This window comes from Folsomia candida, unplaced genomic scaffold (genome assembly GCF_002217175.1).
Source record: "Folsomia candida strain VU population unplaced genomic scaffold, ASM221717v1 Fcan01_Sc003, whole genome shotgun sequence".
NCBI classification, from domain to species: domain Eukaryota; kingdom Metazoa; phylum Arthropoda; class Collembola; order Entomobryomorpha; family Isotomidae; genus Folsomia; species Folsomia candida.
Genome location: NW_019091195.1, coordinates 1,940,540 through 1,968,535, shown reverse-complemented (window position 1 = coordinate 1,968,535; position 27,996 = coordinate 1,940,540). Strand labels below are relative to the sequence as shown.

At 36.8% G+C, this 27,996-nt stretch overlaps 6 protein-coding genes across 13 annotated transcripts; 2 read left to right on the top strand and 4 right to left on the bottom strand.

Moving 5' to 3' along the window:
- Positions 1-2,426: 2,426 nt before the first annotated feature.
- LOC118434994 lies at positions 2,427-8,051 on the bottom strand. Its single transcript, XM_035849944.1, has 5 exons — positions 7,928-8,051; positions 7,382-7,862; positions 7,088-7,290; positions 6,653-7,010; positions 2,427-6,582 (listed from the first exon to the last, which is right to left on the bottom strand). The coding sequence occupies exons 4-5, from the start codon at positions 6,990-6,992 to the stop codon at positions 3,887-3,889; spliced, it is 3,036 nt and encodes a 1,011-aa protein (XP_035705837.1). The 5' UTR covers positions 6,993-7,010; positions 7,088-7,290; positions 7,382-7,862; positions 7,928-8,051; the 3' UTR covers positions 2,427-3,886.
- A 152-nt stretch (positions 8,052-8,203) lies between these two features.
- On the top strand, positions 8,204-9,432 carry LOC110846424 (interferon-induced, double-stranded RNA-activated protein kinase). Its single transcript, XM_022093179.2, has 3 exons — positions 8,204-8,429; positions 8,527-8,977; positions 9,079-9,432. The coding sequence occupies exons 1-3, from the start codon at positions 8,215-8,217 to the stop codon at positions 9,388-9,390; spliced, it is 978 nt and encodes a 325-aa protein (XP_021948871.2). The 5' UTR covers positions 8,204-8,214; the 3' UTR covers positions 9,391-9,432.
- On the bottom strand, positions 9,408-12,048 carry LOC110846423. Its single transcript, XM_022093178.2, has 9 exons — positions 11,888-12,048; positions 11,611-11,789; positions 11,365-11,515; positions 11,175-11,281; positions 10,832-11,095; positions 10,564-10,747; positions 10,093-10,487; positions 9,795-10,005; positions 9,408-9,699 (listed from the first exon to the last, which is right to left on the bottom strand). The coding sequence occupies exons 1-9, from the start codon at positions 11,919-11,921 to the stop codon at positions 9,506-9,508; spliced, it is 1,719 nt and encodes a 572-aa protein (XP_021948870.2). The 5' UTR covers positions 11,922-12,048; the 3' UTR covers positions 9,408-9,505.
- Positions 12,049-12,533: 485 nt separating this feature from the next.
- Positions 12,534-13,739, bottom strand: LOC110847118 (microsomal glutathione S-transferase 3). Its single transcript, XM_022093973.2, has 5 exons — positions 13,579-13,739; positions 13,314-13,491; positions 13,156-13,238; positions 12,900-13,058; positions 12,534-12,809 (listed from the first exon to the last, which is right to left on the bottom strand). Exons 2-5 carry the CDS (start codon positions 13,473-13,475, stop codon positions 12,722-12,724), a joined length of 492 nt encoding a protein of 163 aa, XP_021949665.1. The 5' UTR covers positions 13,476-13,491; positions 13,579-13,739; the 3' UTR covers positions 12,534-12,721.
- A 1,144-nt stretch (positions 13,740-14,883) lies between these two features.
- LOC110846035 (sodium/calcium exchanger 1) lies at positions 14,884-25,670 on the top strand. Of its 8 annotated transcripts, none has more exons than XM_035849298.1 (18): positions 14,976-14,994; positions 15,623-15,776; positions 19,563-19,931; positions 20,000-20,110; positions 20,205-20,239; positions 20,309-20,416; positions 20,485-20,632; positions 20,723-20,834; positions 21,480-21,621; positions 21,688-21,796; positions 21,877-22,270; positions 22,328-22,369; positions 22,447-22,576; positions 23,452-23,575; positions 23,801-23,894; positions 23,983-24,198; positions 24,266-24,561; positions 24,641-25,670. In XM_035849298.1, exons 3-18 carry the CDS (start codon positions 19,719-19,721, stop codon positions 24,911-24,913), a joined length of 2,547 nt encoding a protein of 848 aa, XP_035705191.1. In that variant the 5' UTR covers positions 14,976-14,994; positions 15,623-15,776; positions 19,563-19,718; the 3' UTR covers positions 24,914-25,670. The 8 variants fall into 8 exon arrangements, with proteins under 8 accessions (XP_035705193.1, XP_035705191.1, XP_035705190.1 ...); XM_035849297.1 differs by lacking the exon at positions 14,976-14,994 and adding an exon at positions 15,063-15,540; XM_035849300.1 differs by lacking the exon at positions 15,623-15,776 and having other exon boundaries at positions 14,884-14,994.
- Positions 25,593-27,746, bottom strand: LOC110846036. The gene is made up of 7 exons (XM_022092644.2): positions 27,572-27,746; positions 27,422-27,489; positions 27,189-27,327; positions 26,438-27,103; positions 26,220-26,355; positions 26,047-26,138; positions 25,593-25,974 (listed from the first exon to the last, which is right to left on the bottom strand). Exons 4-7 carry the CDS (start codon positions 26,501-26,503, stop codon positions 25,705-25,707), a joined length of 564 nt encoding a protein of 187 aa, XP_021948336.1. The 5' UTR covers positions 26,504-27,103; positions 27,189-27,327; positions 27,422-27,489; positions 27,572-27,746; the 3' UTR covers positions 25,593-25,704.
- Positions 27,747-27,996: the final 250 nt, after the last annotated feature.

The following is a 27,996-nucleotide window of genomic DNA, read 5'->3' as shown; positions in this document are numbered from 1 at the left end:
TGTCAAATGTAACTTATCAAAGGGTTCTGTTCTACGACGTATTTATTTCCACGAAATACGTCTCATTTTGCTGAAGGGCTTGCAAATAAATCATGCATGTTCCAGCTTTAATAGAGATTTCTTGTAAGTCTGGAGAGACGTGAAGGTTACGCAAAAAAACTGGAGCTTAACCTTAAATCTAGTCAAAAATTGCAAATTACAGAGCTAAGAACAAATTTTGAACATTATGACGTGCATTTTTCTAAAACCTTGCGGCCATTTTCAGAACGTACTTTTAATCACTAATCAATACATACACGCGCTCATGTAAGTATGCACTTCGATATTATTGTACGTCATGTTATCCAACAGAAGAAACTAGCGAGTCAATTTATTAAACACAAAGTCTAACGCTATCTCCAAAGCCTGTAATAAATTACATAAAGCCAATGTCAATGCCACCAGTGTCACAGTGAAGTGACCACTTATTAACTACGTTTGGCTGTGACCTTTCTTGTAAATTAACAAATTCTATATTTACCATTCGTCCCCATCCATCCATCCATCCATCAAAACTAACGTTTCGATCATAGAGCAATATTGTTTGTAGCCGGATAATTAGCAGCATCAGCAGTAAAGAGGTGAATAGTGTGGCATTAGCGCAACGCCGCCATTTTAATGATGCAAAATTATTTTTTAAAGGTGCTTACTCCAAGGCCAGCTCCCGTTTTATGAGTTCAGTGGCATTGGCGACATTCCATAATTTGTAAGAAAAAAAATGTTCACATTAAATCTAACGTTTGAGCTACATACACCCACAACTAAGTTTGTATTTACGATTATTTAGCAAACAAACCGTCGTAATTTACTAGATATACGTATACGATCTTCCTCCATAATGATCCACGCATGAAACCATTACACTATTATCCCATCACTGCAATTAATTAATTGACATGTTGGAGTCAACCTCTGACCTTGTCGTGAATCATAACAAGGAAAGGTAGGTGGCAGGAAGCAAACGGACTCTCCACTCGGCCACAACATCAAACAAACCAATAATCATAATATTCATCACCCATTCATATTAATGGTTACAGTGTGATGCTGATGACGCCAACGAAAATTGTCGACAAGGATTTTCTTATTGCACAGGATCTTGTCGTCGTCTCATACATTTGCTTGTACGTATGTACATACAAATACAACTGTTTAGTTGCTAAATCATGGAAAAGTCCCCCATCTTCAACTACCAAACGCTACTTTTTGTGCCCAAATACATAGTCGATTGGATGAGTCATGCTTTCATAATATGCTGAAGAGTGGGCCAGATATTATCTGTCCTGGGGAGACGGAACTTGCAGAAAATATTCTACGCCTGTGCTACGTCGTGCGTAAAATGGGTGCACGTCTTACTCCCAATCTAATCCGTCTCAATGATCACATAACTAAATAATTTTATTCATTCGTGTCATGATTTTGGTCTAATCTCATAATTGGCGTGGGCAGCCAGGAAGGAAGAAGAAGAAGTAGAAATGCCAATTGGGGTGGCACTACAAAACTCCAACAACATCTCCTACAATGCTATTAAAATACTTAATTGGGATTAGAGCATAAACACATTTTAATTCTGGAGGATTGTGAAGGTTAACTGTAGCATTTATATTTCTCCAAGCGCAATAAATGCCACTTTTGAAAATCAATTTGCTATTTGAACTGACATTTTGTAACATATAGATAAAGATCAATCAATCTTGCATACACACAGAAAGAGGAGAGACCTTAGCGCTTAAAACTTTTTAGATGGAGTTGATTCATTCATTGTTATCGGGAAAGATGGATGAGATTGATTGTTTGCACAGGTGTGAAGTGTGAAGGTAACTTTGGTGAACTAATTGAACGCATTGTTTCCTAAATGGTTAGTGGGTCATCTCCCCAAGGCATCTCTAATCCTGTGTGATTTATAATGCGTACTTTCATATTCTTAGTATGCAAATATGAATGGTCGTCGATGGATGGACAGCAGCAGTAGCAGCAGCATACAGCATTTTCTTTAATGGCAGCCCGTCAACAATGGACGTTTATTAACAAACTGCCTAACTAGCTGCTCCCCATAAAGAACGAACGTTGATGTAGTGTTGTGTCACATGACAAGACAAGCATGGACGGAAGGAAGTGCGGAAGAGGAAGTTTTATCTCCTTCATCTAATCAGCTCTAAACAAATTCATCACTTATTAATTTATGGAGGGCAGGTGGCTGGCGGTGGTGGTGGTGGTGTGCACCTCACGACGAATTACTGACCTCTGATCTTCTTGGAAGATTATGTATATTATTATACCTTGTTTTTTTATCTCATGAATTTTATTACTACAAGCGGCAGGAATGCAGAAGTTGGACTGGTAATGAATTAGGAAAAATGATGAGAATTTATTTATTTCAAAATGCAGTTGGGATTAGGCTGTAATAATCTAGTAAGGAAATGATAACTAAACTTTTGATGGTGATTATTCACCCAGAACATATGTATAGAAGTACTTATTACAAGTTGCTCGTAAAAATGAGAAAAACATGCATGATTCATGGATATTAAACTGGATCAAAAAATTTATACAAATGCAATCCAATTTTTATGGAATTTCTAGTTCCTGAATAATAAAGATTTAAACTTGAGGATTTGTCGCTACAAGATTATCTCCATAATAAAATTACTTGTAAATATTTTTTGAAATTAATTTTCTAATTACAAAGTTTCTTTAGTGTTTTGTTTAGCATTCGACTATAAATATTTCAATGTCGTAAGTTAATTTGCATAATGTTGCATCACACATATGTAGCTTACGTAGATACTTTTGTATGTATTGTCATCATCACAACCCGGAAGGAACTTGCTACATTTATCTCATAATAATTAATTGATTTTGCTTAATAGATCGAGAAAGATGGATCACTCACATGACCCAGCCGGCCCAGAAACCAGACAATTGAATTCACTTTCATTATTCACAAGATAACCTCAATCTCTCTTCTTATCCACCTGTTTAACATCCCATTACACTAGCTTACATTTCATTCTTGTGTAATTGATGTGATCAAATCACGACTTTGAACTTGAACAAAACACTTTATTAAATGCATCTCGCTCTGGGTGTTCGAGGTCCATTGTGTCACCACCACCAATATGTAAAACCAACAGAAGCAACAACACCCTTCGTCATACAAACATATTCCTTGACTTCTAAGCCCTACATGCTCGTAAGTAATGTCAGGTACACGGACGATGAGATGTGCATATGTACATTGATATTACTTAACAGACAACAATATCCTTGTTTTATTTGCGATGCTTCTCGATGGTGTGGTTGCGATTGTTTTAGTGATTGTTACTTCATTAAATTAAATGAGGCTTGACCTATAAGAAATTCGAGTAGAGCATTACGAAGGAGATAAAGGTGTGTTTGTAGGTATTTATACGTACACACTCGAAATAAATTTACAGCTAGGTTTTATGTCTCAAGGTCGTTTTATAGAGATTTCTGTTTGATGTGAATTAAATGTTTTAAACTATCGATTAATAATTATACACGTGACATATTTTTAGTTAAAAACTTTTACTCATTACGTAGAGTCGAACTTTAACCAAGCAAATTATCCACTCCTAATGACCAACTAATTAATAATATATCACATAGATTGACATACTTAGGAAATAAATGCATTAATTGAAATTAACACGCATGTTTTTAATGAACTATAACTTTACTTTCTGAAATTTTGTATGAAAATAAATACAGATTAACTTATGACTTAAGTATTAACCAATCCGCTATGTTTTTTTATATGTATTATTATGGAAAGTCTAATATAATTTAAATAGCATAAATCACAACAGTATTTTTTATGACTAATTCAATTATTTGTAGTATCAATTTTTTTCATCCAGATTTCTCTTCTCTTTTTATATTTTATTCTGGCTGGTTTTCGATTCCGCCTGAGCTTCCTAATACCTTGACCCTCCTCATCCTGTTGTGGGACACTATTTTCGTTGTCAGTAGTGGTCTCCAGTGTCAAAGCTTTTGAATATCGTTCTGACAAAGGCTTTGCGCACTTTAAGTGTTCTACAGATTTGATAAGCTTCTTCATGCAAGCAACTCTAGAGGCATCCCCCTTTGGTATTACTTCATACTTGTTGAAAATATCCAAAGCCTCCTGCAACATTTTCCAAGCAGATGAAAAATCCCCCTTGTCCAAATACAGTGATCCAAGGATTTCTTTAATGTAACCGACATGTCCCCCATCATTCTTGATTTCAGCTTTTTCTGCAAATGCTAAGCACTCTTCCCATAGTTGTATTTTCAATGTAATCTCCTCATCCGGTATGGTGGCAGCATATTTCTGAAGAAAGTCGCTAAAAATTATTTTCTTCTTCTTCTCCAATAAATTAAATGTTTTCCATAGATTGTAAGCCTGTTCGTAGAGTTGACGAGCTTCAGGTTTTTCGTTAAGCAGAACGTGACACTCGGCCATTCGTGTGTATAACGTAGCAAGTGTGGTACTATGTCCTGTGTATTGTTTGAGATAAATGGACAATGCAGAATCAAGGCTTGTTAAAGATTCTCTTATCCTACTCTCTTTTCGAAGAGATTTGGCGAGAAGTAGATGTATGCTTGCTATGGCGATTTGGTTGTCCGGGGATGACGATTTCAAATCATCCAAAGCCTTTAATATCACTTCAGTACCACTTCCAGCTGTTAAGCGATCTGGTTTAATATATTTTTTACCGAATGTGACCACATTTCTTGTACTTTTGTTGTCCAGTACGTTATGCACGAGAGTGTATTGTTCTCTGTAGTCAGAAAGATGCTCGTGATAAAAATCATGTAGACGGCATAACATTTTCTTTGTGTTTTGAGACTTAGCTACCCAAGACTCGAGCAGACGTTTCAAGAAATCCAGGTCAATTTGGAAGTGTCTGTAGTTTTTTAAGACTTTTTCGACGTCAACGTCTACACCTCGTGCAGTTATGTGGGTTTGAAGCATATCATAGTGAATTGAGAGGACCAGAAAAACTTCCTCCTTCAATGATTGGTCGCATGATGACGGAAATTTTTTAGAATTCGTTGCCATTTTATGAAATACTGAAGAAATTTTCTGAAGAAAGAAAACTTTTATATGATCTTTTAAAACACTTTGAAGTTCATCTATTGCTTTAAAGTAGTATGTTTGTGACAAATGTAATCGATCTTCAGCCCCGTTTCTTCCCTCGTCTGAATAACCTTTCCATGAAACTTGAAAATGCTGTCTCCCTACTAACATTGCGTAACAATCCCCCAAATAACTGTAGCAGTCTGCCAGGTAAAATCGGTTTGAGTTTACATTGCATTGAGCTTCTATTAGTGGAACGGCTTCCTTGAATTTATCAATTGCTTGAAATATTGATTCCTCAAATTGTGGGGCATTTCTTGTCATGCTTGCAGATTGCAAAATAAATTTGCCATTTGCCATTTGAATATTTCCAAGAAAACGACTCTCATCTCCATACAGGGTTGTTTCAAGTAGTTCTATTCGATTTGCTATGCTTTTAACAGCTTCTCGGTTTTGCAGAGTTACGTAAGCTCGTTTAAGTGATTTTAAATTTTTCAAAAGTCTCCTCAGCACGCTTCTGAGGTTTTCTTGCTGTTCGACAGTAAGAATTTTTGAATCTTTTTGAACAAACGATACATAATTGTCAATGTGGTCAATAATAGATTCGAGATGGGAAATTAATTCTCCCTGTTTTAGCACACATCCATACCCTTTCAACGGGTTGCTTCTTCTGGGTAAATATTGTTTTAATATTTTGCCAATGTCTTGCACCGTCTCGTTAAATTCGTAGTAAAAGGTTATCGTAACTGTTTCTTGAAGAGCTCGAGATACTGAAAACTTTGCGTCACTTGTTTCACTACGTTGGAGGATTGAATAAGAGTTTAATATTTTCAGAGTTTTTAGTTTGGTATTGCCTTCATCTTGCCCTTCGAAAAACGTGTCAATAAAAGAAGCAGGTATGTTTTCACAGTGTAAGTATGAAATTGCTTTTACAAATCGGAAAGCAAGTTCGCTTTCTTGCTTAATTTGATAAAGTGTGCCTAGCAATGTGGCATAGATAGGGCTTAAGTTCGTCTTTGCGAATTTCATAATTTTCCCATCAGTGTCAAATTGTTCCATGTTTTTGCGATGGAATTCCAAAAAATCTGGAACTGTAGTCACTTCGTTGTTATCACTGCAGATGAAGGCCAACGCTTGTCCAATTGCTGTTGGAAGATATCCCATTTCCTTTGAGAGTTGTGCACATTCCGCTTGAGTGGGGACAGATATTGTGTTTTTGACGTCGGAGAGAATTATCGCGTTTTGTATAAACTCTGCACAATCTGACAATTGTAAAAGGCCAACATTGATTTTAAAGAATTCCGGGGGAAAGGATGCACTCCGCGATGTGTAAACAACAATACCGTTGTTTTTTGGGAGGAGGTGTTGAATACTTGCATACGAGAGGACATTTTCGTAAATGGCTACCCAATTTGAATTATCACTTTCAAGCCACGATTTAACATGAGGGATTTTTGTGCCTGTTAAGTTATTTTATTAATTTAAGTATATAGGAAAACATTATGTGCAATTTACATCAATTTTACTCACCACAATTTCTGGTTTCCATAAAGCTGACATATTCCCGTTCCAAAATTGACAACGAGTCAGCATGGAACCAGTAGACATTGTGTTTATCGACAATTTCTGAATTATACAGATATTCTGCAATGATAGATTTTTTTCCAGTTCCAGCCAGCCCATAAAGCAGCAAACGTTTAGGTGGGGACAAATTTTGAGATATGTTGAAGAACACGTCATTTCTACCTCGGAACAAAGGATTTCGGCCAGGAATTTGGAATGATTCGGATCGTTTACTCTTTAGAAATTTAGTGAACAGTGTTTTTGCATCTTGTGGATTTGGTCGGTACGTCTCGTTGGGATGTAACATTTGCTCAATTAATTGTCCCTGCATAATACACAAACGCGTAATATGTAGAGATTACATTTTACTACTTAATAAAATAGTGCATTATCACGCAGTACCCTTTCAGATTGGTTTTGGAATCTTAGAGTATTGCAAAATCCGGAAGTTTTGACCTGTACTAATAGTTTGTGAAGAGCGTGTTCTCTCTGTTCTCTACTAGATCTTGATCCATCTCCATTATTTTCGACATGAACATGATGGAATAGATGCAGCCAACGGAGTACATGTCATAACTGAAGGACACCTTTTTGTTGACAATACTCTGTAAATCATATTTGTCAAATTAATTTTGAATCATTCTGGGGAGGAATGTTAATCATGCTTTGTACTTAAGTAGGTAAGTATGTATATACCTCGACATCGGCGTATAATGGTGTCCAATGAATTTCACGTCTCTCCTGTCCGCTTGCCACAAAGGCTCCACCAAAATCACCGATTTTTAATACCGTTCCTGATTTTGTATGATGTAGAAAAATATTTGGAGGCTTGAGGTCCCCGTGCACAATTTCCTTTTGGAACAGGAATGCCACTCCTTCCAAAATCTGAGCAAAAAATTGTTCCGCATTTTCCCTGCTTCTATAGTGCCGTTTTGGTAACTTGTTATTTAATGAGCCAAGAAGCCAGTCTTGTAAGCTTCCCCCGTTGCAAAATTCGGTATGAATTATAAAAAATGTTGACTTAGGATACTTATTTTTTGAATTGGTGTCATGTATTTCGAGCAGGCTTTTGTGCAAATCTTTTCTTGCCACTTTCCAGTACCCATAATACTTGAGGATATTTTCATGGCCCAGTAGCAATCCACCAATTTCCCCTTCTTTGCAACAGTCAGCATTGCTGTTGAGAAATTCTATTTATTTATTTATTGATAAAGTTAAAACAAAAACCAATTGTTTGCATACCTTCCTGTAATTTTGAGTGCTGTTGTTCCATGATAAAATGGAAATTTTCCTCTCACAACTACACCATAACTCCCAGCACCTATTAATCGTCCTTGCCGAATTGACAGAAATGAAGGGTGTGAGTTTGACATTTTTGAAAGGTAAATAAAAAACTTTTCATTTAATTTTGCTGCCTACATTCATTAGTCACATACTCGCGAACGATAACATGTTAGACCATAGGAAACAACAGATCATTACTGGCAAAAAATACCGCTCATGCAAATGAATCTGCGAAAAAAGTCTGCATGTCAACATCATTTGCATTATGGGATGCATTTATTCCTAAATTAACAATCGTGTTAACATTCATTAATAAAATGGCTGAGGACCGTTTTGTTGAGTTCCTATCAAACCATAACGTCATTTCCTTTATTGGACGTGGCTCATTTGCTGAAGTGTACAAAATCGAAAGGATTTCGGATAAAGAACAGTTTGCCTTGAAAGTGGTAAAACCAAATGGGTAATTAGATTTAATAGTATTAAATTAATGTAAGTTTATTCGATCCGCTGAATTATTATGAACGCCTACTTACACATGGTGTCGTATGCATTTATAGAAATGAAACAAGAGAGTTGGGCATTGCCAGCCTGCTCCAAAATGAACGACATCCCAATATTTTGCATTACATTGATGCCTATAAAAGTTTTCATCAAATTCCTTCAAGCATTTCAACTAGGTTTACGTCGTACGATCAACTTCTTTATATCCAAACTGAGCTTTGCGATTCTACCTTGAGGCAAAGGTTGCTCGAAAAAGAGGATCCGACTTATGTACGTGAGAATATGAAAAAATTTGCACTCCAAATCGCACAAGGTCTAGCCTTCATCCACAAGAAGGGCGTAATGCACAGGGATTTAAATCCTGGAAACATTCTCATAAAGCGAGTAGACTTGGATAACAATGAAGTTATAAAAATTGGTGACTTTGGTCTAAGTCGTCTGATTCCTGGTCTTTCGGAAAATCTGACGACAAAAGTTGGTTGTTTTCATTACCGGTGTCCTGAACAGGTAGAGAAATGCACATAACTTACATAAGTAATACGTATTATTTTATTTGCAACTTTTGCTTGGTTGGGTTATTAAAATAAAATTGTATATCAAATTATTAGAGATCTGGAACTCCAACGCAATACACCCAAAAATGTGACAACTACTCATTTGGAGTTGTTTTGTACGAGATGTTTCATCCCGACGTAATGGTTTCACAAGTTCCTGGAGATACATTGTACACGTTTCATGATGACATGGACAATCTAATCATCATAAGCGCTGACGCTAAGAAGACGGAGGCGCTGAACAAACTGGAGAATCAAGACTTAGAAGATTTAATTAGTGGCTTACTGGACAGTAATCCAGACAACCGGCCAGATTCAGGGATGCTTTCTCCAATTATGGAAAGTGTTGTGAATAATGTTACTTAAAACTTCTGTGTTCAGACTTTTTATGAGAAGATACATATATTTGTAATTTTATTGACACATATTAAGTTTTAATTTCAAAGTCAAATAATAAAATTGCAAAGGACTACTATTATATTTAGCAAAGGTTTTGTGAGCCACCGGGATGGACATTGGCAGTCTTCTTGGTTTTCACCTTCGTTGTTACAGCCCTACTTTTTTGTCTTAATTGATTGGATTTATCCACAATTATTTTGGAACACAAGTAATCCTGTCGAAATCTGTCCCAGTTAAGTTCAAAGTTTTCTTGTATCTCCCAAAATTTTAACAGGTCTATGTAAGAAGTACAATGACATGTAAATAAATATTGTTTGCTCATATTTGAATAGTAACTTATAGTCGCTGAAGATAGTGCAGATTTGGCTTACTTAACATTTCCTGTTTTTTGGTATTGTACATCTCCAGTTCTTCTCTGGGCAATTCAGGTGGTTTGAGCTTGTAAGTTTGCTCTTTTGGTGACATGATCATCTTAAATAATTTTATCCCAGCTTTAACAGAACCAGCTCCGCAACCACCAGTCCTGACATATTCTCCATAAGCGGTTTTAATCTGCTCTTCCGAAATGTACCGAAACGGCTGCTGTATAGACAAAATTCACATAAATTATTTATTTGAAACATTAAAAACATGCCATCTATATAATTCGAAATACTAATGCTTCTGTACAATTGGCACAATGTTGATGAAATGTGGCGCTGGCTGTGATTGGGAGGTCTCATTAGTAAGACTCAAGTTATGCACAGATCCATTAATGCTGCTGAATCCACTTGAATTTTCTGAGATATTGTTATTGAATTGAACTTGATCTGAAGTTGACTCAAATCCGAGAGACACTTGAAATCCAGCATTGTTTTCAGTTGTTCTATTTCCACCATCGAGACTGAAATATGCTGGCTGAAGTGACTGTGGTTGTTGTTGCATCTCGATACCTTTTTGCTTCAGATGTGCGTCAATTTTCTCTTGTTCATCCTTGGTTGGAAACCCCATGTAGTTGAGAAGATTGAAGTTTATCTCATCCAGCGAACATGACAAGTTTGGTGTCATAATGTATTTGGAAAGCCCTGGAGTAATTTAATGTAGTCAGATATTAAGATTGGTATGGCATATGAGGTTTCTACATTGGATTTATGTACGTACTGTATATAGCCAGCAAATTGACCCCTGGACAGTTCTGGATGTCATAAAATGTGATGCCATTACCCAGGAAAAAGTTTCTGAAAAAGGAGTGAAATAAAATTTCTGCAACAAGTTCTATCCCACCTCCTCTCTCTGCAATTTCGATTGCCTTTGCAACTCGTAGTTTGGAAAACTGGCCCCCTGCCTATATTAATAACACAGGGAGACGAAGAATGTTGGGGTCAAACTATTTGATCCAGTTTTTTAAATTGTTTATGCACGTATGTACCACAAAGACATCGTCGTTACCAGGAACTGTTGCTTTTGTGAGAGGTTGCATAATTTGAGTCGGATTCATCTTCAAGCCCGGGTATTGTTGCGTCAAGCGATGACGTACTCCGATAAAGGCGACATGAGCTGCGGATTTTGCTGAATTATGTCGTTCTGCAATGTCAACTAGTTGCTGATCTGTGACCAATGTGTCGACATCCATCCATTCATATAAGTCATTCAAGACTTGTTGTAAAACTGGTTCATTAAGCTGGCTGGTAGCCTGTGGAAAATAAAATTTGTAGCTGCTTGCATACAACTTCGGTGGGGGGGGGTTCTATATTAAATCTAGGAATATTTACCCATAGATCGTCAGATTCATTTGGCTGTACAGGCCCTTGTGAGAATGACGTGAATGTGAACATGTCCACCTGGGTTTCCCATTTTTTCATTATGCGTTCTGCATTTTCTGAGATTGATTGAGAATTTATAAGTATCTATATTTAAGCATTCTATATGCAAAAAACATTAGTTGCATGCAAATATTCTTACCATGAATGAAGATATTAAGCCAATTCTGATCATAATGTGTTGGCTTTAATGACCGTGATAGAATAGTCTTTGTCATCTCTACGTCATTTTGCACATGTGCTGTAGCTAAATCCCCGTACCTGATGTAGATCTTGGGACTACTGTAGACTTCCTGACATGTACATATACCGATTTTATTATGCATTAGTGCATACATAAAGTCTCATCAGATATATGTAGATATGTGCAAATATTGATTGTCATTACCACTAAGGAGGCTAACAGTGGCTTCAAATAAATTTGGTCTATATCCAAACCGCTGGATCCCACTGATGAGATCGTAAAAAATTTCTTCCTGGCAAGTTGGGTTATCAGAGGAAACTCTTCGAGGATCCGGGCATAATTAATTGCATTTTTCTCAAACTCCTCCCATGGTATGATTTGAACTGAAATAGTTCAGCATAGATAATTTTGATACATTATTGAACATTTTTTCGAACATTATTACAAAAAAAATAGTCTAAATATGACCCAAATAACTTACCTCCTCCGTTTTCCGCAGGCATAGTGGTTGCCATTTCTTTGCTTCTCGTAATACAAAGAAAAAGTGATTAGGAAGTCGTATTATTATTTAACCCGTTCTGTCCAAAAGCTAAACGACATTTGAGCCGGAATTAAGTATTTTGCACACACGGAATACACAACAGGATTATGATACATTTGCAAAACTCCGCCCATTTTCATGAGAAGTGACTTAATACTTGATATTCACTCTACACACAGTATATGGGGAATATTCGCAGTGTAAATGAGATGGATTATCTCGTTATCCAAAAAGGCTATACAATATGTACGACAAGCTAAAATTGCAATCATAGGAGTACATGTGCTGTAATAGTGTGGAGAATTACACCACTCATGTTTGTACTATGAGTGCAAATCCAAGTTATTTTCTTGAGATGAATCACTTGCAGAAAATGTCACCTACATATTTACAATGATTCACGATTTACAAATAAATGGACAAAATTGAATTTCTAAAAGTGAAAGAATAGTTATCATCCAATTTTGTTGGGTATCTTTATCGAGACTGTTTTAAGATGAAAACTCTTTTCCTTGCTTAAAGTTTCAGCTTAATGGCTACATTATGGCCGTGCAGCATGCATAATTAAAAAATACTCAAACTCATCTTCCGATTCTAATAATTCATATAAGGAACAATTTTATTTTGTAGCTCTTTTTCTGTATAATTGGCATGGGTTTAACATATTTAAGTTGTCTCATATCACAGACTAATGTAAAGTGACTACATATAATTAGCTGTATGTGACAAGACAACAACAGTATTACGGGACGAAATGAAATAATCATAGGTAGCTTATCCTCCACGGATAAGTCTAATTGCGAACTTTGTTGTAGCCCCGAGCATCATAAGGAGACCAATATATCCGAATGTACCTTGTCGCCTGTAAACGCAGTATATTTGATACAGTTAAGTAGGCTTTCTGAATACATACATATATTTAATATTTCAATAATCTGGTGAGGGTACAAACCTCTTTTCTGGGTCTCCAGTGTAATACCCTTTGGCAAATGCTACCTTCCCTGCAATCCAAATCCATCCCCCAACCGCAGTGAAAATTGGCATTTCCAAACCACCAAGAGCCAACAGGGCCAGAAACTGGGGGTAATTTTCTAACGTGTTTTGATGCGCTCTGCAACGTAACAAATTATATAAGTATACTTATTTAATACTCAACAAAAACAATAAGATCTGCAAGTACAAAAAAAATACAATGATAAATTGCATACCTCTGGATGCAGTTGAACTTGTTATTGTCCGGAGAGTACATAATTGGATACTGGATTTTAAATTCTTTCCTCGCCTTCCCAACCTGACGACAAAGACAACATCAATCACTTTTACTCCTCCGGCCCACAAAAAAATTGGCAAAACAATGTCTAATTACTTGAAACGCCTTCCACATGACCATAAACATAGACCCGACTCCTGTCAGAACCACGTAACCATATCCACTCGGAATCTGGAACGCTAAAAGTTGGGGATCATTTCTGGACAAGCATGAACCACCCAAAAGCAATTGGGAAACTTTGGAAGTACAATTAGGCATCTTTCTTTTGGATTACCTATTTCAGCACAATGTAATAAAATTCAGTGAACAATTTTACGACAAATTTTACAACCCACATACCAAAAAATACACTATGACTTACCGTTTCTGATAGAAATATAAATTCACTCGAAGCTGATTTATTTATTTCGAGAAGCACACTTCGACCAATGATGAATTATAACGCAACTATGTCTAAAACTTGCACAGTCTTCTTTGCTACTATGCTCTCCTGTCATACGAATGACATTGGACCGACCTCAGCCGAAGCTCAACAGAAATCGGAGAGTATGCAAAAGGTGGATAACGCAACTTGAATAGAGCGTTTCGGATAGTAAAGCAAAGTACGTACGATGAGTCTGCAATTATTCAGATGCGTGCTCAAGTGCCGGTAGTTTTAGCAATGTTTACATGATTTTAACACAAGGTTTCACCAACTTTGATTCCCATACATTTTGTCATCTAGTTTATACAAACTGTGCCAGTAATGCAGAAAGGAAGAGTTCTCTGTCCCAGAAATGAATGAGAGTAGAAACCACATTATTTCTCTACTATTGAAACAGATTGTGATGCTTTCTGCTTAAAAATGCATGTATGTATGAGATGTACAGTGTACAAACCTCTTTAACAGGATTAAATCCTATCTCCACAAAAATCATAAAAAAGCGAGTAACACGCATCTGAAAATCCATAGCGAGCATTGAACCCATTATGTATACCTGACATATGCATGCAACAACAAACCCCGTATAATAAGCATAATGCATCCATTAAAGCGCTATGCACATGTTTTTCTAAGCAGTCGAGTTCCGACGTGTCTTCATTGTCATTGCAAAATAATATATTTCTTCCGTCAGCAAAAATATCCTGGTGCGGGGAGGAATGCGAAAAATGGAAATGTGCTATATTTACGACTTTACGATGCTAGAATGCATAAAAATCGGAGCAAGTGAATCCGATTTACGATAAACAAACCCAATGAACTATAATACAAGTCTCTCATAATTAAAGAGCAAGTAAGTATCTGCAAGATCCATCTGTTTACGATATATATCCTCAAAAATATCGTAATTCGTAAGCATTTTTTGCCGTCTAGTCATCATTATTTTTGCCAAAGATACAATTGAAGCTTATTATAAACCTGCTTTGGTTAGATGGATTCAGCTTCAACGAAAATCTACTGATTCTAAGCCTTCAGGCACCATATAAATATACACTACAAATTCATATGACTACTGACTTAGGAGGATACGTAAGTTAGTGTTCATCCATCCTTATACCTACAAAATCCAAACCATGATCCAATACCTATGGAAGGTATCATCACATCGCATCGTCGTAATGGCTGAGACTCATCTGCTCGCCGATGTCTATATGATTGCATTACTTCCATGGTTCAGTTTTTTGCGAGTGTCAGTCAGTCCCCACTGACTGCCCCAGAGAGATAGAGAGAAGAGCAATAACAACACTGCTTTGCCCTTACTTTTGCATGGCGATATATTAACCACATCGTGAACAAGTAAGTCTCTTATGGCTTACTTATTTAGTTACTGTTTTCTATTCGGCATTCAATTTGGGTAGCTGCACAGTCAGATAGACGCTCATTCCCTCACAAAATGGGATACATGTTTGTAGGTGTTGTTGGTTATTTTATCAGCCTTCCTTGAGCCACAGCGTTACTGTGGGAGTGAATTAATTGGGCAAAAAGTGAGTGTGCTAAATTGTCTTTTTGTATTCACGGACTTGTAAGTTTATTCTTCTGCTACATTGTGCACCTTATTCGAGGTAGGAGACCTTTAAATATTTGTTGTGGCGTTTATTCCTGCATGGATGTTCTTCTGTGGAAGGAAAGGAAGAAGACAGACGCATAAACAGTAGAAAGAGAGCTATTGTAGTTTTGAATGAATTTTACATAGGAAAACCAAATAATTGAGGTTTGGTTTAAGTAGAAAGTTGGGTTATTTAGAGGTCTTTAACGAAATTATTGTACTTTTGTGGAACGCCAATTTCTTGTCAGTTTTACTTTAGTTGGTCGAGGAAATAAAGTAACGAATGACGGAAATAAGTGAGTTTAAAGGAAAAGTGTAAAGTGCATGGCGTGTGTCACTTGTTGATCTGTTTCTTGTTGCCTATATTTTGCTTGGCAGTGTATGTACCCTTCTGAAGAGAGCCTTTGTTATTCCTGGTGGACGTTGACATAGCGGGAATTTTTCATTCGCTTTGTTGCAAATGTTGTACCCGGTTCGGATCGGAAGATAATTCAGGAGGACAGACGGGTTGAATAGTTTTGGTTTCCATAAGGTAAGACAACTTGTCCCACTTAGTATTTTAGTATGCATTTACCTAGTTTCCAAAGTTGAAATGAATCTGCATTCTACAAGGATTACATGTTTGTCACATAAATGTGGTTATTACTAGTCACCCGAATTTCACACCCCATTCAACCTGTGTCATATTTTAACTCAAGTCTACAAATTTGCATGAAGATTTATTCTCCGCCTCGTCTTATCCCGTGTCATATCCACCCTGAAATTGGAGATTTGTTACCGGCTCAGACACCGGTAGTAGGCACATGGAAAAGTTGAACCGATTCAATTATATCTGCTGTCGTTCTTCTAATTCGAGGGATTCGAAATTCTTAGGTATATACACATAATTCCAGCTCGTGGCTTTAGAAAACAATTCTTTCCAAAGTGGCATATAGAATTGTATACTCATAATTTAGCAGTAGTGTCGCATGTTTTCTTCAAATTCAATTTTATGCTCAAAGTGCGATTGTTTTTCTAGTCTAGTCTGGTTAGCTAAGCAAACATGGTTTGTGTCTGATCACTTGACAAGACACGCATCAAACCGTGTAAATTATTCTTGGCAATCTATCTCGATTTTGTTTATTCTGTGCTTTGGAGTATAGTTGACGTAAATATATTGAAAATTCACAATGTTCTTCCTTCCGTCTTGTGCAAACACAAAAAATATTAATCAGATATAGCTGTATCGACCTTGTGCAGCAAAAAAAAAACGAGCACTGCAACTGCTACATATTTACAAACGAAACCGTATCTCCTCAACAATCTGCAAACACTTTTAGCTTTGCATGAACGAGTCTCGAGTGCGAAAGGTTATTAAAAAAATATGCATGTACATGGGAATAAAGGGGTTTGAATTGAACGGGAATCAATATTCATTTCAGCAGCGTTGACCAAACTCGAAAGCTCACACGCTGAAAGCGACATTTTATTACTTTGAATATACTGCCTGCCTCCCATTTATGTGGGCGAATGTTTTTCCAATAATATGCGATACAGTCAACAGTCGCGTATATAGTAATCTGTGTAACTCGGGCTATACATAAGTAAGGAAGTAAGTATGTAAAAGTGTGCCAAATGTACTACCCGGGTGTTAAAGGGAGGACTTTCATAAGCTCAATTTTTCTAATCAATATAGAAAAGTAAGTATATCTACTTTCTTCAAGGTTTGTCAACTAGTGTTTGTCTGGATTGTCCAGTGAGCGAGTGCAGGAGTCAGCATTTTGCAAGGAAGGTGACGGATAGTTCTACTTTTTTCGTTAAAAATAGCATAATAAATTACTTTTGTGGTGATGAATTAAACCACATAACTGGTTTTGCCCGATAAAGTAGTAAACATTTAATTTGTCATCAAAATTCCTCTTGGTTTGGATTTATTATTTACATGCAATCGCATAGTTTGCGTGTGTAGGTATTTTTGTTGTAAAATCAATGCCAACTGGTTACGTAGTTCGAATTTCCACATAAATCTGGTGGTTGTGCCGGTTTTTTGACTGCTTCCAAGTTTTTCGAGGATACTTTATTAAATTTGACCAATAACATGAAATGACAAAAATTCTTGCGAGTTCAAGGACGCCTTGGTTTGAGGTTTAATTAGTCAAACATTTTTAAGAAAGTGAAACCTGCCAGTATTTGTTTAACTAATAACCAACCGAACATGCTAGCGTGAGTGTGTAAGTAAATAAATACATGTGTGTGCCAGGACACCGCTTGCTCACGTAATTACCGAAAACATGCCCAATTACGACATGGCTTTATACTGGTTATGTTATTAAATAATATTGGCCGTCATTATTATTACATGTACGCTGATCGATATCATATACTATAGTAATTTGCCTTTGATAAATTTTTCACTGAAATTCCTTTTACATTTGACCAAGGATGCCAACCATATCCATCCAACCTGTGTTTGAGACAAAGTGAGATCATATGTTTCAAGTACGATGAGATTGTTTCTCTGATGATGGCATGCAGCTGCAATTTACTGCAAGCTACAAAAAAGGGTTAGCCCAAAAAAATGGTCATCATCATAATATAATAGTATTGCTCATGACGAAGCATATGAGTATGCAGATAGTCACCGAAGGAGTGCTGGTTGGTATGTACAATCTCCATGTCATCCATCCTGCCAGAAAAGATTTAATAATTCTATCTGCATTTATTTATATCATCATCATGCATACATAACTTATCCAACTAATTGGTACAAAAGGAGTAGACATGCATATACACACATTCCGATGTGATTAGATTTCCAAGTCCAACAGGGTACGTTGTAGATAGGTAGAGTATACATAGATATTACCTACATACACATAAAAATAACAACCAGCCGGTGTTTGCACATAAGAATTCCCATTAACTTACACACATAGTAAATACTATCTACCTAAAATATTTGAAATACGGCAAATCGGTAAATAAGAACCAGTACTGTAAATTGGAGGTAAGCAGTGTAAGCGGTGTGTTAGTAGTTACACAGATTGCATGCAGGGTTCGGAAAAACCCAGGGTTTTAATCAAAAAGTAACGACCCAGGGGTTTTAATGGGTTTTAATGGGTTTTTTGGGTTTTATGGGTTTTATTGGGTTTTATTAGGTTTTACATAAGTAATACATTGAACAAAAATTTTCACTACTATTGCAATCCAATTTCAATTAATATGCAAATCCTACTTGTCCATGTTAGAATTTGTATCCGTTTCGAAATAGTCCTGTTTAACTGATCATAGTTTAATACTTTATGAGAATATATATTACCTTTTTCTGAATACTTCCTCTCATCATAATGAAATCCAAGTTGTTTAAAAGTTTTTAAAATTTAATATTTCAATGCGATCTTAACGTGTATTATCAATTCTGGAAAAAATCGAGTACTTATGAACAATGAAAGTACGTATGTATTATGATCGAGAATATAATAAGTGCTTTTTACAGACACACTTCTTTTGCTCACAATAAAGTACTTCGCTGTCCATAAGTACTCGATTTTTCCAGAGGTGATAATTAAGATCGCCTTGAAACATTTTAAAAAACTTTATAAATTAAAAAAATACTACAGTATTTTGTTTAATTTATTCGCTGAGATGAGAGGAAGTATTCGGGGAAAAAGTATTAATTATGACAGCAAAATGTAAATTAAATGTAATTAAATTATGTATGCTCACTTAAACATACCTCGTTCCGAAATTATTATTTTTAAATATTTTTGTCACTTGAAACTTGTAATGGCACTCGCTGATTTATTCCTGGTTTTTAAAACTTACAGTATTAATCAAATAAACTGCTTAGCTGCCATGAAACAACTTCGTCTAACGTACGACAGCTGTTTTCAGCTTTTAGAATATAGTTTTAAGCTGAAACACAGTTAAAACCCATTAAAACCCGAATAAAACCCATTAAAACCCAAATAAAACCCATTTAACATGGTAAAACCCAATGGGTTTTATTCGTTAACAACCCATTAAAACCCATTAAAACCCAAAAAACCCAACCCAATAAAACCCTGGGTCGGAATACCCTGATTGCATGTCCGACCAACTCAAATTGTGAGGTGAACGCGATGACAGAGTGAATTGGTATCTTTGTTGAAACTGTTCCACCCATTTCCACTTCCTCTCCCTGATTTCGAGTGAAGTATGCTGATGTCAATTGTATCTTTTTAGTGCATATTATGCACCAGTCGAGCCTTCATGCCAAGCGACGCGTGTGATCTCATATAGCTTTTTACTTTGTGCAACCCCTGACTGAATCCGGTGTTTTTTTAAAATTCTATTTCAGATACTTGAATGAGATTATATTTGTCCAATCAATTATTCATGGGACCTGCGGTCTGATGGATACCACCGGAAACTGAGTTACTTATTGGCGAGGAGAATCTAAAAAAAAACTGAAATTTCAAGGGTTGATTCTCACTGAATCGTCAACATCTTAAAAATGGATAATGAAACATTGTCATTTTCCGGAACGTACAATGACCGATGTTACAAGGCCCTCCTCCTCCCCATCTTTCCTTACGAGAGGAGTTGGAACACGGGGGTCCGAGCCGGTCTCTACTTTTTCGGCCTTATGTACTGCTTCATGGGAGTAGCTATAGTCGCAGATGTTTTTATGAGCGCAATCGAGAAGATTACTAGCAAAACCAAAAAGGTATGGATAAAAAGTCAAAAGAATATGAAAAGGACTATGTACGAATAAATTGACCTGTGTTTTCTCAGTTGTATCTCTCCACTGGGAAAGACTCTGAGCCGGAAGTATTCGAAGTTCGAATTTGGAATGACACTGTTGCTAACTTAACTCTCATGGCTCTTGGTTCATCAGCCCCTGAGGTAATAATATTTATCTATTAATATCTATGAATAATTGTGATTGGCTGAGCCTGAGGTGCAATTTGCTAATCTATTCATTTTGTATACCTCTCAGATCTTACTCTCCTGCATTGAAGTGATTGGGAACAAGTACGTTATTGTAGATAAAAACTTATAAAATGCACAGAAGTTAATTTCAAGCCCTCGATAAAACCTTAGATTTGAGGCTGGCGACCTCGGACCTGGAACCATCGTGGGATCTGCTGCCTTCAATCTCCTTGCAATCACGGGAGTTTGCATCATTGGAATTCCAGCGGGCGAAGGAAGGTAGGCGTAGCAAAATTTATCTGGGCAGTAGGTCTATTATTTATTTTTATTATTTATTATTTATAAAGGTCTATCCGCCTCATCAAGGTTTTCCTGGTCACGTCGGCATTCTCCATGTTTGCCTATCTCTGGCTCTACATGGTTTTGGAACTCTTCACGCCGGATTATATCGACCTTTGGGAAGCCATTTTGACCTTCCTCTTCTTCCCACTTATGGTATACCTCATGGCATTTCATGTCGTTGAATTTTCATACAGTGTGTGATCGAAATGTGGGTCAGATTACATGGTCTCATCATCACTGCAGGTTGTCATCGCGTGGTGGGCAGATCGTGACTGGAAATGTGGGAAAAGGACGCCAGTTCCAACCGACCAGCAAATTGAGTTAGGAGTTGCAAACGGTAGTCCGGGTGGTGAGTGTAAGTAAAGATCTTTTAATTTATTGGTGGGACAAAAAAGCGACGCTGAGCTACTGCTTGATGAATGCTGCTGAGAATGAGAGGACAGGAGTCTAATTACTCTTGTCTTTTGTGTCCCCTTCTCTTCTTCCTGCTGCTGTGATGTATTCGTTCGCTCGTAAGATTCTTGTATAACCAAAACCAACATGTGCTAGATACAAATTATGTGTTCTTCTTCTCCAAATTTTTCTTATTAATAACTAACTAAAAATGTATGGTCAAAACATATGAATATGGATTGTTGGAACTTATAAGACGACAACAAAGATGATGACCCTGCTCCTGCTGAACCACGTAATTTTATGTGTCGTGTTCGATATCGTGTTCCATGTTCTTGAGCATGTTTTTTGATGTGTTACCTTCTCCGAGGACGGAAATGGTTGTCTTAAATTCTTATTTTTTGTGTGTTGGGGCTTTACATTGTATAGACTAGTCGTATACAAATAACTTCACAATAACCACGTGCGAAACTGATCAATGTTTTTAATTGTATCCCTTTTTATCTGTCGTGGCAATAATGCAAACTACAAACTGTTGCAAAAAATGCACTACAAGTGATGCACTATTTGGTGACAATCGACTAATCTAATTTCAACAATTTTATAGCGGAAACTATGCTGGAGAAGCAGAAAAAGCTATTCACAGCTCATGGCGAAGTCAATAAGGAAGCATTGATCGAGTTTTATAAGGAGTTGCGAAAATATCCTGATATTTCGGACAGTGATGCCGCAGTTTTGGCTGCAACCAAGTAACTACATTAACTAATTATTTTAGGTACTTGCTATCTTAAAATTGTTATCCAATTTGTTTTTAGACTCATTGACAGTCAGCCCCATTCAAGGATGTGGTACAGAATTGGGGCTGTCCGCGGTATGGCTGGAAGCAAGAAAATCCATCCCATTCTTTCTGAGAAGCTGAGAGAGGTCAATGACGTTTTTTGTAGAAATTGTTTTTAATCTTGGAATGATAACTCATTATCTGGTGATTTATTATGCTTTATCAGGTGTACGATGCCGTTAACCAATCCCCCGATGTTCCTGACCTGGGTCAAGTGCCCGCAATTGTTACTGATCACCACCACAATGAAAAGTCTATTGTTGAATTCCACTCTGCGTCGTTTGCTGTTCCTGAGAATATTGGAAAATTCAACATTACTGTTGTACGACATGGCAGGATGGATAACACGGTCCGAGTGCGTATCGAAAGCTTTGATGGATCTGCCAAGGCTGGCAGTGATTATGTTCAGGTGAACGAACAACTCGTTTTTGGACCTTATGCAAAGGAGAGGGAGGTTTCGATCTCCATAATTGACGATAACCAGTGGGAACCCGATGAGGAATTCTTCTTGAGACTTTCAGTCATTGACGATGGATTTGAAAAGAGAGATGCCGTGCTAGGTAACTTTATTTATTTATTTGTCCTGTAATATTAGTTAATTAATTCTGTCCCATTAGGTCGGCTTCCGATTATGGAAATTGTCATATTGAATGACGACAGTAAGCCATTTTTACTAAAGACGGAGAATTTTAAAATAATGTTGCGTACGTTTTCAATGAAAATTGAATAATTCTAGACCCTGGTGTAATTTCCTTCAAGAAGAGAGGTATTTTGGTAAAGGAAAGTTGTAACATAGCCAATCTAGAGGTCGAGAGGACGAATGGGGCGGATGGTGAAATTTCCGTGGATTGGAAAACAATTGATGGGTAAGCAATTATATTGCAATGGTTTATGTAGTGTGAACTTTGAATCTACAGTATGTAACAAAAGTATAGCTACGATGACATATTTTTTATCTCGACATGATGCCTTAATATTTTAACTTTGAAACTCCGTACAAAAATGTCAAAACTATCTGCCGACAATTTCCTCGTCGCCGATTTTTAATGTCGCAGATAGGTCAAAGGTCAGGATTATTTTTCTAAAAAAATTTGAGGCATCGAAAAAAAAACTTCGTGGATAATTTTTTTTGAACTTTGCAATATTTTTTACTGGATGCGGCATGCGTTTTGAAGAATAATGAGCTTTGATCGGACCATGTAAGATTTTTTTGGCGCCCACAGGAATTTTTCGCCCAGGACAGGTTGGAGGTCTAAAATCGCCGCCTTGGCGAAAATTAAAAAATTGAAATATACGTTTGCATATTGAGGGTCCGGATATGCAAACGTATATTTCAGTTTTTTAATTTTCGCCAAGGCGGCGATTTTAGACCTCCAACCTGTCCTGGGCGAAAAATTCCTGTGGGCGCCAAAAAAATCGTACATGGTCCGACCAAAGCTCATTATTCTTCAAAACGCATGCCGCATCCAGTAAAAAATATTGCAAAGTTCAAAAAAAATTATCCACGAAGTTTTTTTTTCGACGCCTCAAATTTTTTTAGAAAAATAATCCTGACCTTTGACCTATCTGCGACATTAAAAATCGGCGACGAGGAAATTGTCGGCAGATAGTTTTGACATTTTTGTACGGAGTTTCAAAGTTGAAATATTAAGGCATCATGTCAAGATAAAAAATATGTCATCGTAGCTATACTTTTGTTACATACTGTATAATTTCACTCAAAAATGTGATATTTTCTCAGATCGGCAAAATCACCGTCTGATTTCCAAGGGGGAGAAGGCACCCTCACCTTCAAACATGGCGAACTCGTTCGTACCATTGAGATTCCGATTGTAGATGACCTAGACCCGGAAAAGGTGAAGAGAGTAAGTAAACCCCGACATTGATTGTGTGCAACAAAAATGACAAATTCTATCAGTGTGAACGCCAGCCAGCGGGTGTGCCTCTCTGCTACATGGGACAACAAATCATTCCTTCATCTGCGGGTGAAACAAATGCTCATCAATGTTGGGGTTTGCTTGCTTTATGTGTTATGTGTTGTGCCAAATGCTAGAATTTTGTGTGCTAATAATTCCATCATTTTATGGTAGGATGAGTGTTTTGAAGTCGAGATTTCCAACCCGCAAGGAGGTTGTACTCTAGGACGTATTCGAAAGTTGGCAGTTACAATTTCCAATGATGATGGTACATAATATATAAACAAATGTGTCTAAATCTCTTGGGAGGGTATCAATGAGAGAAATAATAATAATTATATTTATTACTTCGACAGATTTTAATTCCGTGATGCAACGGATGATGGTCATGACATCGAGTAATTTGAAGTCGATGGAGGTACACAAGGAAACTTGGGGAGAACAACTGCAAGTCGCACTCACTGTTAATGGTGGCGATGTTGAGAATGCCACTGGCATGGATTACGTTATGCACTTCTTAACTTTTGGCTGGAAGGTCATCTTTGCATTGATTCCCCCTCCGGGAATTATGGGTACGTGTGTATAATTCATGATCCCTACATAATTGGTATTGCAACTTGTTTTGTATTATTATTCTAGGAGGATGGCTGTGTTTCTTTAGCTCATTGGTAGCTATCGGATTTCTGACCGCGATTGTTGGCGACTTGGCCACGATTTTTGGTTGTCTCATCGGCCTTACGGACACCGTGACGGCAATTACTTTTGTCGCTTTGGGTACCTCTCTCCCCGATCTTTTTGCCTCCAAGGCAGCCGCGACTGGGGAGAAGTATGCAGACAACGCTATTGGGAATGTGACTGGCTCGAACGCTGTGAATGTTTTTCTTGGCCTTGGTTTACCTTGGGTGTTGGCTTCAATATATCATGTTGCGATTGTGGTAACATACTAAACAAATACTAATTTTAATCTCTGACTAAAGTATAATCGGTCTAAAAATAAAATTATTTTCTTCACAGGGTGATAGATTTTACTATCCTGCTGGATCTCTGGCCTTCTCCGTCTTTGTCTACGCAATTGTTGCTACTCTCGCTCTTATTTTAATTCTTGTCCGGCGGTATGCATCCGTCTTTGGGAAATCCGAATTAGGAGGACCAACTGTACCAAAATATTTTTCTGGAATTTTCCTATTCACTCTTTGGTTCTTATATATTCTGCTCTCATCCCTGCAAGCCTATGGATATATCCATTTCCTTGCACCTAATCCAGAGCAACATGGCGGAAAGGTTTAAATTAGCATCAGGCTGTTTCAAACTGTTTCAAATCAAATACTAAGCTAACAGTGTTCAGTTTTTATTTCTAGATATTTAGGTTGCCCCTTATTGTTTTATACATGACTCCCCATTCATTTTATTATGCGTAACATAATGAGTTGATTTTTTTGAAATTTCAAATATGAAAAATTGACTGCAAGTGAGATTCATGACACAGAGGCTTGACCAGTGCATTGCTTAAAAAGTGACTTAAAATACCTGCGTACGTCTGTATGTATGTATGTTATGACATCATTTAGTGATTATTAGATAGACTGTAGTTAATACATGCAATGGAAATGGATGGAATAACAATTATGACTATAATATAATTTATAAGTATTTAAATTATTGCATTTAACTTTAACTGCCCGTATGTAAAATTTGTATGATATTCATTCATTCAATATCTCAAATAAGTTGGTTAACGTACATAAACCCTGTGACATTATTCCTAATAATTACTTACTAAAAATGTGCAGCTATACATATATTTTATATAATCCTTAACATTCCATGGACATACCAAATGAAACATATATTATGTAATATTATAATAATTAATTATGCGTAGATTCAGTGGATATTTGGTGATTGTGAAAATAATTTGTGTCGTTACATTGATGAATAGTGCGTGTGTGCGTATTTAATAATTTGATTGGTTTACCACTTTTTTTGTTATATTTAAATTCGCTGTTGCTACAAGTAAAATGCAATATATTTTACTCCATATAAATGAGTTTAATTCTTTGTCTCATATAAATTTGATTTTACTGTTCCATTTTATAACTTGAGCTCGGACCGGATTCCGCATTACCACCACCGCCCGCAACCACAAAACCTTGTGCTTCCTGCTCTAACAACTCTTTTCGAAAAGCCATCACCACCCAAATGAAGTAAATGTCGAGGAGCAGTTGCAGACTTGTGAGTGAAATGTCGAATCGACCTCCGGATGAGAGAAGCCAGAACAACTGGAACAAGGCTAGTACCCAGAGAATGCACGTGATGATGAGCCAGATTCGCGAGTACTTTTCATTCCTCTGAAAATAAATGCGATAAAAAAAGTCATTCTCAACCTTATCGTTCTTGCAAATATGTAAAAGTAAACCCACATTTTGAGCAGCTTTCCAAAGGAGTACGGCTAGTGCGAAATAGATGAGACAGATCGCAATGATGAAGCATGCAACGATGACTGCCACAACCCCTGTAAAACCGAGCAAATAAATAATATGAATCGGTCAAATTAGCTTGGATTATTGTAAATGGAGGGAAACTACTTGTTTACCAACAGCGGCAGCAATTTCTCTCCTGTGACTGTCAGTCTCTTCAGAGGCCGAGGATCTAGAGCCCCCATGATTGATCAAAATTATTCCAGAAACCAGTGCAATGATGGAAATGACGAGAAGAAACGTAGATTTGACCTGAATCAAGAGAATATAATTATTTATTTATTTATACAACTTTTTAAAAAGGAACAATCTGAAATTCGGAAAAAATGTGTACCATTCCAAAAATTGCGATAGCTTTAACGCCACTTTGCAGTGAACAACAACACGGATTCATACCCATGATTCTGCTGGAAAATCTAAATATTATGAAAGAGTTGCGGAGAATCTGTGTATTTCGGAATATGCACAGACGGACAATGTCCGAATTGGAATTGTGACTCTTGGCAAGTCTTCCTAGATTATCGACATTACGTATGTCCTTTGATGACCGCAGTAATTAACTCGGTATCTGCTCTGAGTTGCGGTTATTGATTAACCAGCTCTGAAAGGAAATATGTACATGCATTTACCTCCAATCTGTATAGTCGTCGGTTTAATTATAATTTTGTGGTTGGAGTACAGTTATCGTTTATGGCAGTTAATGCATGTTAAGAATAAAACGAATTCCTATCTAAATTTACATTTATTAAAACCATTTTATTTTAAAATTCGCAAATGTAAAATGCTTTTTCCGTTGAGGGCAAAGATTTCCAACTGGAATGATTCAAATTGTTCCGTTCCAAGGCGACACGGTCAACGTCCCGAACTGGTTCGGTTGGTTGTCCCTTCGCCCATAACTTTTCAGTCCAATTACCAAACATAACTTCTTTATTTGTGGAACTTTTCCACTCCCAGGTTGACAATTTAGCATTGTAGGCTCCACTCGTCCAGAACGTGGTGCCTTGTTACGGAAAAATAAAATAATTCGTAAGCGGACAATTTACAGAGACTACAAGAATTATTGATTCATTGTTCATTAACACTACCGATTGGCAATGCTGGATCAAACAATTGGTCATCGTTTATCATATCCAATACCAACTCGCTTTCTTCCTTAGTCTCCACGGAGAGAAGACGTGATCCCAGGAATCCTTTGCAACCTTTCACTGCTGCGTCCCAATTGGCCTGAATGCATGAATACATTTATATAATATGGATATTGGTAGGCTGTTGGATAATCTACTGTGAACACTTAATTGGCATTATTAGCTAAGCTAACCTGCTTTCGGCTGAACAGGTAATCCACGGTGTCTGACCTCGCTTTGCCTCTAGCAACATGATAGAAATCTACCGAGTTGGCAAAATTATTAATTTCGTTATAAATAGAGAAACTGGTGATAGTGCAAATACTCCTAGTTTTATCACTCACCAGAGGAATGCAAGCGATTTGAAGCTGCAATTGTTGTAATAAAGACAGCAAGGAGAATGTAAAAATAAGTCATATTTTATTTTTATTTTTGCTTTGGTTTTGTGTAATTTTTGAAAATATGTAATATTTATTACTTGTGAAATGTACTGCAAAAAAAACTGGGATCCAGTTATTGGACTCTGTTTCTTTTATTCTTTAAAAGTAGGTTGCAAATTGGGACACGGATTTGTATCTTTTGTCTCTTGTTTACGACAGACAGTTTTATGTCAGCAAACCATCACAAGGTTTCAAACATTGCGAGGGCAAAGATCTGAACTAATGAGAAACTGAACAACAAATGTATTACATACACATTGATGTTTTGCAAAACTTGATTCATATAAATTATTCTAATGGAAAGGGTAGGTTGCGAATAATAATCAATC